At 51.2% G+C, this 12741-nt stretch overlaps 2 protein-coding genes across 2 annotated transcripts; both read left to right on the top strand.

Annotated features, from left to right (window-relative positions):
* Positions 1 to 75: 75 nt before the first annotated feature.
* On the top strand, positions 76 to 7772 carry TERF2 (telomeric repeat binding factor 2; the record flags this gene model as incomplete). Its single annotated transcript, XM_010153553.1, has 9 exons — positions 76 to 171; positions 703 to 833; positions 1148 to 1234; positions 1892 to 2038; positions 2480 to 2820; positions 3328 to 3714; positions 5756 to 5841; positions 6522 to 6574; positions 7614 to 7772. Coding segments are annotated over 9 exons (1487 nt in total), but the record flags the coding sequence as incomplete, so codon positions are not given.
* A 1916-nt stretch (positions 7773 to 9688) lies between these two features.
* TMED6 (transmembrane emp24 protein transport domain containing 6) lies at positions 9689 to 11800 on the top strand. The gene is made up of 4 exons (XM_010153543.1): positions 9689 to 9886; positions 10926 to 11052; positions 11226 to 11377; positions 11576 to 11800. The coding sequence occupies exons 1-4, from the start codon at positions 9689 to 9691 to the stop codon at positions 11798 to 11800; spliced, it is 702 nt and encodes a 233-aa protein (XP_010151845.1).
* Positions 11801 to 12741: the final 941 nt, after the last annotated feature.

Here is a 12741-nt window from a genome sequence, read left to right as displayed (position 1 = left end):
AGGGAGAGCTCGGGGAGCGGGGCCTAGGCAGGGCTGGGCTGTGCTGCTCCAGTGAACCTGCCCCTTATCCCACAGCGTTGCTTTTGCGGCCCCTGGAGAAGGAGCCCATGGTGGCCCAGATGCTGCGCCTAATGCAACTCCTGACACGTATCGAGGAAGGCGAGAACCTCGGTGGGTCCCCCCCTCAGCAAGGCCCTGGGGAAACCTCAGTGTTGGCTCGAAGCCCACTCCCCCGGCCAGTGTGCCCTGATCTGTGCCTGTGTCCCTGCAGTTCCCAGGAGCTGTTTCTGCACCGAGCAGAGGTCTGGGCTGAAGCTGCTAAGCTGTAGGAGCTTTTCCCCGAGAGCAAGGGGCTAGAGAGTGTGGCTGTTCATGCGTGCATTGCACTGCCATCACAACTGACAGGCTGTTGCCCTTATCCAAAAGCAGTGAGCTTGAAACCAAGCTCCAGGCCGGTCCTGCTATCTGAACACACCTCATAGCTTCTGAAATGCTGCCCCTGGATCAGTTATTTGTAGTCAAGAGGTTCTTGTGTAGCTTTCCCTGCCTGTGAGGATGTTTTGCACAGGATGGATGCTTGGCAGTTAGCCTGCCATTCATTCTCCATCCTCAGTAGCTCTAGAATTTGCAGACACACGTGAGGAAATCAAGTAACTAGCTTTTTGTAAGGCCTTGCAAACCAACAGCTGTGAATTGTTGTAGATTGCACCTTCGACACAGAGTCAGAACTCACCCCTCTTGAATCGGCAATTGGTGTCCTGGAGCTCATTCAGAGAGAATTTTCTGTGGCTGAGAAGACAATGGAAACTGTTCAGAAAATGGTCAAGGAAGCTGTAAGACCTTTCTCTTTTTTCAATAAATGCTCAATAAATGTTCTGTCTTAGAATGATCTTGCATAAATGACAGTGGGAATTGCCTCCTGTGTAGAATACCGTTGTTAGTACTGATTTGGCTGCAAAAACTTATCTTCAGTGTATATGCTTCTTCACCATGTAGAATGTGGAAGTTGTTTCTCTGTGTAAGTTGGTACCAAGCTGTTACTTTTGTGCTGTGTTTGATTATGATACATGCTTTTCCAAAGCTGATCTCTAGAGAGTATGATCCGTTCAGTGTCAGCAGAGAAACTGGTATTTGTTTCCTTCTGTAGGCTGTTATTGTCTGCATCAAAAACAGAGAGTTTGATAAAGCTTCAAAAATTGTCAAGAGGCATATGGGGAAGGAGCACAGAAACCAGGTGAGTGCATCAGAATGAACGATGGCTGTCTGGTATGTCTTCTGTGGGGTACTGGGGAGCAGAGATATTTAGGGATGGTGTGATAAGTCTTATGGAGTATTGGCGTGGGGTTTGGAAACTTGTGACTGTATTGCAGGTGTAAAAGATTTCCCTGAGAAGCTTGTCTTTTGGGGAAACCTGAACAAGAAGAAAGGGTAAGGGTGCCAAAATGGAAAGAGTCCTCCTTTGAATGATGGACCCTCAGTGTACATGTTTCTAAAACACATTGATCATCGCTTGAGCTCCCTCTGTTAATCAGGTTCCCTCACGTATCTTTATGGGTCTTCAAGGCACCCACATTCATCCTCTGCCTAGACGCAAACTCAAGCTCACATGTAGAGTGCGAGTTCCTAAGAAGGGCTGGTTCTGAAAGCAGAAAGAATCCCCGTTCCTATTTCTGTGGGCAGCATAGTGGCTTGGGCACTGGAAACAAAAGTCAGAATTGCTGAATGAAGGTGGCTCTGCCGTTCCTCTGGCCTTTTGCCATCCTTGCATCAGTGTAAGTTAGTTGGGCCTGGAGAATGTCAAATGGGAAAGGCCCAATCCTTGCCCAGAGCCTAGCTCCTGGTGTTGTCATTTATACCCTTGTACCTATTCAGAGCATTCTTGCCTCTCTAGAAAAAGAGGAATGAGTTGCTGACTGTCATCCGGGAGAAGAATTCCTCTCATCCAATAGTCAAAAACTTCTCTTACAAGACCTTCCAGCAGAATGTGTTTGAGTTTGTGAAGACCTATGTGGATGATTCGGAGCCGCTGCTGCTAACGGTATGTGTCTGCCCTGCTTACCTGGCCTGGCTTCCCGTTCTGCGCTTCCTGTTCTGCGCATGCTTCTGCCCCAGGAACGGGGAAGCATGAAAAGGCCATGGGATGCAGATTTAGGGAGAACTGACACTTTGCTATGAGACAATGCAATACAGTAACTTGGCTTCTAGGTGCCTTCAGTGCCAGTAATGAGTTAGAGTGTAAGTGCCTAATTAATAGTGGGTTAAATTGAAGTACTTTAAATTCAGCCCATGGCTAAAAGTGTTATACCATTGAAGACATTTTTCAATTGGTGTAACAAGTTCTAATTGATAGGCGTGAACTCTGTACATGGTGCTGATTGAACTACAAGTAGCAGTTTAATGTGCCTTCAGGAGGGTATGAAATCGAGTGGTAGTATGGGGAATCATCTTTCTAATGGTTTTGTGTTTTTTCTCTGTCCAGGTAATGAAAAAGACTTTGAATTCAGAATGTACTAAAGAACCAAAATGCTCATCAGTGACTCCTGAGTCTGCAAGTGGGCCAGAGGACACGGCAGGAACTCCAGAACCTGCAGAAGCAGCAAAAGAACCAGAGGAAGCTCCCAACCTTGCAGAAAGGGCAGATGACTCCGCAGCAGCTCCTGAGCCTGAGGCAGGAGCTACAGACCCAGCAGCAACTCCTGAGCATGTAATAGCAGCAGCTAATACCTTGGAGGAAGATGCTTCAGAGCCTATGGAAATAGCTAAAGAACCAGCAGCAGCAACTCCAGAACTTCCGGGAGTGTCCTTGAGGGACTCAGAAAGGTGGGCAGAGGAATCTGGCCCTGCACTGTGGATGAATTCTTTTCCAAGGGGTTAGTTTGCTCTGTCCGGGCAGCTCTTAACTTCCCCAAATGCCAGCTGAAGCAGGTCTGCCCAAGCAAGCCCCAAAGGCTGTCGGTGTAGGAATTCTGTCTGGATCACAAAAAAATATCTGTAGTACTTTTGGAAACTAGGGAGGGAGGGCAGTGGCTGATGGGGTTTGCTCTTGGGGAGCAGCGTTTGGTATCCGTATGGTTCAGCCTTTAGTCGAGAATAGCAGAGCATCCAGTGGCACATGGGCATGTTCTCTTATGGCCTGCTTCCTCGGCACACCACACCATTTAGAGAGACAGTGGACCGAAGGGTTGGGAATACCCTCTTTGACAGATTTTATTTGCACCCTAGGGTCAATTGTTAAGGGTCACGCTGTAGGGGAAAACCTGATTTCAGGGCAGTGGAGGTGCCTTTGGTGAAATCTTTACAACCTGCTCAGTTCTGTTTATTTTGTAGGCAGCCCTCTGGAACTGTAACCACCTATGGGATTTCTGTTCTGAGAGAAGCTTTCAAGATCTTGTCGGACTCCCAGGATTCTGATGCAATCTTCACCAAACTGGACGAAACAGACTTTTCTTTCCCCAAGCAACTGTCTCCTTCTGTATCCCACAGAACCAAGAGACGGAAAGAAGAGAAGAAACAAGATTCTGAGATCTCAGACCCTCCTGCAATACCCCATAAGAGCAAACGCTTGTTGACCATAAGCAAGCTGGTCATGGAGCCAGACAACCAGCACAGCGAGTCGAGTGAGAGCCCAGACTCTTCCCAGGAGCCAGTTGTATCTTCTGCTTCCAGACCTGTTCAGAAATTGCATGACCAGCCTGTATCTACTAAGAGTACCAAGTATGAAGCCCATGTCTTGTGGTATATTCTAATCTGCACCCAATCTTTTGACTTGCAGCTGACATCTGTAATGTGAACAACAAAAAGTTTTGTTTACAATTCAAGATGAGTATATTGACCATCCTTGTCTGCAATCGTATGTGGAGCTGGGCAAAATAAATGTTCTGTTCTCCTTATACTTTACCGTTTGGTTAACAGAGAGGAGACAGTGACCTAGGCAGAGGTACTGCAGTCTGTGTTGGTAGGTGATTCCAGCATGCGTGTCACAGCTAACGCGTGTTTCTCTGCGCTTTGGTTAGTGATGCTGGAGCTGGGAAGAGTTTGTAGGTGCATCTTGTGGAGCAGATTAAACTCTCCTTTCCATCTCCTGAGAAATACAACATTGACTTCACTTAAGCTCTCTTTCCATGAAACCTGTGTTGGTGAAGGAAGTGCTGGTTGTAGCTTTCTGACTGTTCCTTCAGTGCGAGTTGTCACTTAATCTTGCGGCTCAAGTGACTGCAGTAAGAGGTGGGATTTCCCACAGAAAACGGCAAAGTAGGCTTACCAGCCTACTTAAATTTAATTAATGAACTTTAGATTTCCAAGATATGAAGCTAAGAGTCTCATGAGTATCTCCTGTAGGGTGTACCAAAGCTTCCTGCTTAAATATCGGAGCTGCTGTTTTGCTTAGTGAAGTTGCATAGTAGCCAGCAATAATGTTGTTTTGGATCTCCAGGAGTGAAACTGTAAGGATTGAGGAGAGCTCGCTGGGTTTGACAAGAAATGGAACACAGTTTCCCTTAGTTCCTGACTTAAAAATGTCAAGAACACAGAGGTTTGGTTTTGATGGGTGGGCAATAAAGATCACTGTGTAGCTTGGCTGCTCTGGAGTTGGATTGTCTTTCTCTGAAGCTGTGAGTAGGGATGTGCTGCGTTTGTAGCTGGTATGGATGCACAGTGGTGGTCTCTCAGATGCTTCAGGGTTAAACTAAATGCCCTACTCTTTCAAGGGCTTTCGAGTGGTGACACTTGACCTCTTTTGGTTTTTTCCAGTAGTATGTTGCAGCGTTGCTGTCCCTAGGATAGGTCTTGAGTTTAATTTGAGGGTGCTGGGGAACATTATGGGGATAGAATGATGTTTTGTGAACACTTCAGAGCAGAGTGCTGCGGCTGACTGCCCCGTGAAGGGGCTGGTGCCTCGGGTCTGATGCCTGCCCATCCTCCACCAGCTGACTAAAGTCTGGCGTGGGGCTGGTGTTGCGTGGCTGCTGCTGGCTCAAGCGTTCTTGAGCTTCAGCCCTGCCACTGTGCAAGCTGGTTTCCAGTTCACCTGGAAAGGGATTTACTGTCTGTGCTGCTTGTGTGGATGGCTCATCTCTAAGCATTTAGTGTCAGGACTCGTGGTAGCATTGGTGCTAGTGAGCTCTGTGTGGAAATCTGGTCCTGCATCATAAACAGCTTCAACTACATTGGATGTGACACCCGGGGGTGAACCTTTTTGAAGTTGTGGGTTTTTTTTTTAACACTCGATTTCATCTCTCACGTTTGTGCTTGAGGATTGGAAGCCGGTGACAGCACTGAGTCACCTGATCTCGTGGAGAGAACTTTGTAACTCGGTTAACCTCAGTATTGTTAGCAGTGAAACAGTAAGAATTAAATGCTTCTTGGGAAGATGAAAGGCTTCTCTCCCGAGCTGTTGGCAGGTCTGTGCCGCACACAAAGGCCTAGGCAGTCCAGCTGCGTGTGTCTGCTCTAAATGCTTAATTGTGTAGTTAATACTCAGTCCCTTGTTTTTGCAAATGCTGGTGACAAAATACAATGTTCCTTGTGTATTTGAGCATATATTGCATGCCATACCTTCAGACAGGGGCTCCTATGGATTCCCTGCTCCGAGGGGAATGGAGGAGGTGGTGTGTTCATGTATTGCTTGCTGGGTGCGTTCCTCTGCACTGGGCACTTACAGCAGGCTTGCCTGCTGTGCCCCACGTGTCCCTGCACCTTCTCCCCTTAGGGCATTCTCCCTAGCCTGCAGATGCAGTAAATGCTTGCCTGCTTTCAGGTCCTTCCAAGGAAGGTGGAACAGCTCGTTTGGTGAAGAAGCAAAAGACAGTTGGAGTGAAGAGGATGAGATCTTCTCAGATGCAGGTAGGAACAGAGCCCCTGCTGCAGGTGTTAATTGATGATAATCCTGGCTTTGGGGCTTGTTTATGGGTGTCGCTACCTTCTGCGTGACTAGATTTTGCCCTCAGAAATTCTAAAACCCCAAGAAAATAGGTAGCTGTCCAACAGCGAGATACTTGTTCTTTGTATCTCTGACCTGAAATGCACACCTAAAGCTCCTGTTGAGTGTCAGACTAATCACACTTAGCTTACAGGATGTAAATATTGGTAATACAGCTCTTTCTCCATTCCTTCTTTAGTGCTGTGAAATAAAGGTTAAGTTTACTTCAGCCAGATCAGTTTTCCAGCCCAGTTCCCTCTGTAGCTAGATACGCAGCTTAGCTGGTGAAAAGGAGTGGACAATGAGTGTCTGATTCCAGCCTCAGCAAACAGCATAGCCACATCCTGGGTGGATGTCCCTGTTCTGGTTTAAAACAAAGCAGATCTTATTGGAAAGCTTTCACATACAGAATTTGGGCTTGAAATGGAAAGGCTGTGAATGCTATAGCTGCAAAAAAGGGAGAGATAAAGGAATTTGGGTTTGCTGTCTGTTCTCATTGTAGGCTGACTGCACAGTTCAGCAGTTAAGCTCAAGGCAGTCTGTCGAGGAAATCTGTACCTCGTCAGTTGTGGTGAAGTGTAATCCTCTTCCCTTGTTTTTTCAGCATCATATGGGACAAACAGCCACAACTCTACAGTCTTCGGTTCCAAGAAGCAGGTATTGTACCCTTAAATCCTTTGAGTAAGGCCTGGAATCAGGACATGTCCGTATAGCAGAGCAAACTGTTGGACAATTTGAAATACATTGGTGAGGATACTCTGTTGTCGGACCCATTCCTCGGCAGCCTGCAGTTCACTACAGCAGAGCGAGCTGCTGCTGCCCTTTAGGTGAAGCACCAGCAGCTGGGCTGGAAAGGGATGCTTACCTGAGGCCGGTGCTTGCAGTATCCAGGCTTGATCCGTGTTGTCCGGGTCTTTGCACTGATGGAGTGGCTGGAGTTTCTCTGTTAAAACAGCCTAGTTTGATAGTTGGCTAAAGCTGTGCACCTCCCACACGCCAGGCACTGGGGGTGTGCATGAAATCCCTTTTCCTGGGTGCATGTGGTTTGGAGCTAGGCATGACGAGTTCCCCTCGCACTGGAGAGGTTCGGCATCTTGTTCGGGTGAGGGATGCATGTACGGCAGCTGTTACGTGGGAAGAGTTTGGTGTTACTAGGAACTCTTTCACCCTTGAAGAAAGGTTGCTGCTGGCTCATGTGCTGTTGTGTACTGTATAGCTCTTTGTTCCCTATAACGGCTTTCTTCAATTACTTCACTTTTTGCCTCCAGTACATAAACTCGGGGGACCTGCAGACCTCAATTTGCAGATTATGTTTTTTCATGCTGTAGCTGTATGCTGTTCCACAGGGCACAGGCCGTGGGTACTTTCTATCTGATACCTTTTGATGCAACAGCAAGCAACTCCTCTTCTACGCGATCGTGCTTTGGAAAGCAGAACTACTCCTGAGCTCGTGCTGCAGCTCAGCACTTCTCTTACGTGTAACAGTCGTGAGAGCACGTCTACAGCAAAGTGATTATTGAGTGTTGCATGTACTACTGAGGGCACATCTCTGCCTTTCCTCCCTGTCACTAGCACAGATGATAAAGGAAAGCTGACATGGCAGGAGTGAGTTGCGTTTGACGGAGAAGCATGCTCTAACTCCCCCATGAAACCGCGCTCTCTACTCACAGAGCACTGCTTACCTGCTCTTTTGTAGAAATGGACGATACAAGAGAGCGAGTGGATCAAAGAGGGAGTGAAGAAGTTTGGAGAAGGGAGATGGAAGGCCATCTGCCAGAAATACCCCTTCCAGAACCGCACAGCCGTGATGGTCAAGGATCGCTGGCGGACCATGAAAAAGCTGGGAATCCTCTAAAGTTGGGAGCCACAGGACCTTAGTTAAAAAAACCTTATTATTCTTTTAAACGATGGACTGGAGCAGTTGTGGGGCGAGGCTGCTGTACGCATCCCTGTGTGTTGGGGACAGTTTGGTGACCCCCTCTGGCTCACAGTACCTGAGACTGCTGCAGCAGACGAAAACCACGTCTGAGAAGAACCGAGGAGCCTTGCATCTTGAGCTGCAGCTGCAAGGTTCGGGGCTTCTGCAGTTGGCAGAAGCTGCGCAGCCTGGTTGCACATGCTTGGAAACAGTGTGGATTGGGACTTGCTTTTCCAGCTGACAACTGCAGCCTTTGTTGAATGAATCCCAACCTGATGGACTGTTGAAATGACAGTTTTATCAGATGCTGTCCGATGGCAGGATAATCCCGTCAGTGGTTATTTTTATATGTTTTAATTATCTAAACAGTGAATTGCTGGTTTTCGCTGTTTGCACTCTGTCTCTTGTGGAAGACCGAGGCAGCACATAGTTTCAGATCTTCTGGGGAGAAGAGCTTTAGGCAAGGTGATCTGCTGTGATTCCCACACACACACACATTTCTGCTTTGTACATGGCTAGGCTGTGAGTGGGGATTTCTCCCTCCCCATTTTAAGGCTTTAAAAACATTATTTTTTTGTTTCAGTACTTAGATGTTAGTTGTTCCCATGTTAAAAGTTCAGTGCTCACCAATTTTTTTTTTTTTCATCGTGTCATACTAACAATTCTCCTTCCTGGTAACGTTCTCCTGTGTGCGGTCCCAAGCATAAAATCTCTGAGGGTGCCGCCTGTTTCCTGCCTTCAGGTGCCAAACCTGAAGCCCACGGCCAAGCGGTCTTCTGTAAAATAAAGTTCCTTTCTTGTTGGATAACGAGAGTTGTAGGAAGTGCAAACTTGCACCTCACGGGCGGAAATGCGGCAGCTTGGGGTGATGCCCTGCTGGGACATGTGCCACCCCAGGAACACGGGCGTCCCCCTTTGCCTCCTGGGGCTGGGGGTGTTGTGCTGGCAGCTGTTTGGAGTGCAACAGCGATGTCCTGAAGGCATGAGGTGCTGCTGCTGCATCAGCACGAGGCAGCCTCTCGTGGTTGTGTTCTTGCAGAGCCAGGGCTGGGGAAAAGCATGTTTGGCAACACCTGCTTCCCATCTGTCCTTCAGCAGCAGCTGCTGGAATGAGCTTCCCTTGTCACCTGGCTCTGGCTGCGCATTTCCCTCCCCACCTGCTTGTAAAAACCACTTCCCCGGGGTTGGAGCAGCCCTGGGTCCATGGCAGCACCCTGCACTTGCAGAGGCCCTGTCTGGGGCCAAGAGGCTTGGTGTGAGCTACAAACTGGACCAGTGATTGCCACTGTGAGGCAGTGCCTGGTTGTTCCCAGCTGGAAGGAGACATGTTTGTGCTGCACGGGGCTGAGCCTGTTCTTCCCTTCTCTCTGTCAGGCTCTTGCCCTCGGCTGTGCAGGGAGGGTGTTGCAGCCCAAGGCAAACCACTGGTGTGCCAGGGGCAGCTGTGGGGGAACGATGTGGGCCCTGTTCCATCAGCCAGGGTAGGGCTGTGGAAGTTGGAGTAAAACACTTTTCCTGCTTGATTTGCTTGTTCAGAAGACACAGATGGGCAGAGCATCATTCCTGAGAGGAGCGGGACTGGCTGTGTGTAGCGGGGAGGTGCTGCTGGTCACCTCAGCCTCTGCAGAAGAGGTCAGCCAGGTGAGCTGTAACGTGGATGAACCAGACCAGCTTCTGCTCTGCACCAAAATCCCCTTCGGGAGCGGAGCCTGTGCTGCACTCCTCCCAACACCAGCCTCGGCGCTGCTGAGCACCGCTATGGAGCTGTTAATGATTACCCCTGCCACCTTGGGTCCCGGGTCCCTGCTCCTGTCCAGCCAGGCAGGAGGGAGTGCAGGATCCTGGGAAGCAGGATGCTGCTGCTGGCACTCTTGGCACTGCTGCTGGTCCCTGCCAGCTGCCCCAAGACTGAGCCACTGAGCGGGTCCAGCCAGGACCCCCTTTTCCGCGGGGCGGATCGCTACGACTTCGCCATCATCGTCCCTGCCGGTGCCGTGGAGTGCTTCTGGCAGTTTGCGCACCAGAGCGGCAGCTTCTTCTTCAGCTACGAGGTGAGTGTAGCGGGACGCGTTGCGGGATGTGTCCCGGGTCACTGTCTGCATGGTGCAGCTGCTGATGGGGTTGGGGAATGGCTGCGCCGGATCAGTCCTGTGCAGTGGTGCTGTGCCGGTGCCAGCTGCCTCCGAGAGCGCAGCAGGTCCTGCAGCGGGTGGTCTGATATTGCCTTGGTCCTGCAACCAGGCCTGTGGGTGGAAGGAGGCCCCATGGGATGTGCTGGCTGAACTCCAGACCCACAGCCGTAGGGTGGAGGAAGGCTCACTGTTGAGAGGGGGAATGGCTGCAGTCACTTGGATGCTTCATCTCAGTGCTTTTTAAGGCAATTTCCATCATCAATCCTGTTTACTTTTTAAAATACCTGTTCTGAAACCATAAAGTGGTCCTGAAAGCTCTGGACACGGTGCCCGAGCACCTGGAGCTTGCTTGCGGAGAGCTGTGTGGTGTCCTAGCGCTGGGGGGAGCGCTGCCCTTCGCACAGCCCTGGGCTCTCCTTCAAGCACAGCCGAAAGGCACACCGAAGGTCTCGGGCACAGCCCTATCTGCTTGTCCCCATGCTCTGTCCCCTTCCCACAGGGTAAACTGCAGCCCTTTCATCTCCTGTTTACACTAGGCTGGTTGAAGGAGAGCTGGGGCACGGCTGTGCCAGGCACGGGTGGCTTCCCCCCCGGCTCTGCTCAGCAGAGCATGGCACGGCCCTGGGCCCCAGCACAGCTCCATCTCCCAACACTCCAGTGGCTGGCAGCACCCAATCCAGGGGGCAGAGAATCCGGGTGGGCCTGTGGGGTGGGAGATGCAGGGTCTGTGAGCACCTGCGGGTGGTTGTTGTGAACTGTGGGGCTCATTGCCCAGGGCCATGGGATTTTTCTTTTACACATAGCCAGCAACTCGCTGGAGGCTGTTCCTGGCCTCAGCTCACAGTAATGAAGGGGCCCCAAACCAATCCCTGCACAGGAGAGCTCCCATAGGCTCCCATCTACTTCCTGGGTGCGGAGTCAGGCCCACAAATGCTGCTCAGGTGTTTCCTGCCTCCAGGTCCAGCGGGCAACGGGAATCGGCAACAACAGAAACATCCTGGTCACAGCGAACGACCCCAGTGGCTTCCAGCTTGGTGCTTCCCAGAATGTGCGAGGACAGATCAACTTCCTCACCAAGGAGACAGGTCCCCGTGTCCCCTGTCCCTGCCTGGCCCACGTGCAGGCAGGAGCAGTAGTTCCAAGCCTGCCCAGGAAGCAGCCAGCACTTCCCAGAGCACTGATGGGATGAGGATGAGGGTCAAGTGCTTCGCAGTGGCTCTTCTACTCGGGGTACAATAATCCCCATTTTGCTCTGCAGGTTTCTACCAGTTGTGCCTGGACAACCAGCAAAGCCACTTTGGCTTCATGCAGGTGTATCTCAACTTTGGTGTCTACTACGAAGGCTTCAACAATGAAAACAAGCAGCCGGAAGAGAGGAAAGAGCTGAACAACACCCTGGAGGCCATCGAGGTAAGCGTTAAGGCAACCATGAGGGTGCTCCCAGTGCCATGGGGATGGACACATCGTCCCAAGGGAACCAAGAAGGGTGTTTGCCATTGGCTGAGCTGGAGCTTAATTTAATGCTGAGCCCAGTGGGCAGCTCTGAGCAGCTCTGCCAGCCCCAGGCTCTGCCGTGGCCTCACCGCCAAGCACCTGCCTCTCCTCCAGGTCAGCATCCGGAAGCTGCAGCTCCAGATCTTCCACATGTGGCGGTTCTACAATTTTGCCCGGATGCGGAAAGGGTCTGACTCCTTCCTCCTGGAGTCCAACTACAACTACGTCAACTGGTGGTCGATGACTCAAAGCTGTGTCATTGTCCTCTCTGGGGTTCTGCAGCTCTACTTCCTAAAGCGCCTCTTCAATGTGCCGACCTCCAGCAGGCAGAAGTGCTAGCAACGCCCACAACTGCAGGTAGGACCCCTGCCTGCAGCCCTCGGTAAGCCAGCTGCCCCTCCACAGAGCGGGCGGGAAGGCCGGATCCTGCCTGGGGACGGAGACATCTCTCCAGCTCTAGCCCTGCCTCGGCTGAAATCACCCCAACAGAAGAAAAAGCGACACCATCGCCTGAGCTTTGTGTGCCGGGTCGGTTTGTTATGGCTCTGCCTGGTTTTTGTGTCCCTATGTGCCCTTTCTGCCAGACCCAATAAAGGAACCCCTGGCACATGCTCTGGGGAGTGATCACAGCCTCCTGTCCGAGCCCAGGTGAAGCAAGTCCTGCCTTGCAGGCAGCTGCCTGCCCCATCCCTCCCTCTCTGAACCTCAGCTCCGGCATGTGAACCTCCCCCCGGTTTCATCTGCCGAAACAAATGCAATGCTTCTCCCCTCTGGTGTTGTACCCCAGAAAAGCAGAGATCTGCAGCAGGGGTGAGGGTTGACTCTCCCAAGGCTCCACACTGGACAACAAGCACTTTAGGAAAAAAAACAGGCTTTATGTGACAGCCGGGGCAGGGCTGGCGTGGGCAGAGCTCTTCCTTGCGCTGGCAGCATCCCCCTGCAGCGTGGGGCTGTGTGCTGGCAGCTCCCAGCCCCTCTGCCCCACTCAGGGTAGGCTCACTGTGGCTCCGTGTGCTACTGCTGCACTGACAGTGCAGGACAAAGTCTGTTCTGCCCAGGAATGCTCGTGTCTTCGGAGCACTGGAGTTCCCTTAGGTCAGTGTGTCCTCGTTCCGCACGTACTCCCCAACGTCAGCCTGGTGGAACACCACGATGGCCATGGGATCCACCTTCCGGCACTCCTGGGTTGACTTGGCAGCTACTCCAAAGCCCTAGGGGGATGAAGGGGAGGTGAGAGATTTCCCCCACCTTGTACCCACACCCTGGCCCTGGAAAGGGCA

The sequence above is a fragment of the Eurypyga helias genome, unplaced genomic scaffold (assembly GCF_000690775.1).
Source record: "Eurypyga helias isolate BGI_N326 unplaced genomic scaffold, ASM69077v1 scaffold21210, whole genome shotgun sequence".
Lineage (NCBI taxonomy): Eukaryota > Metazoa > Chordata > Aves > Eurypygiformes > Eurypygidae > Eurypyga > Eurypyga helias.
The sequence above is the reverse complement of the archived record's forward strand: the minus strand, read 5'-3'. Positions and strand labels throughout refer to the sequence as shown.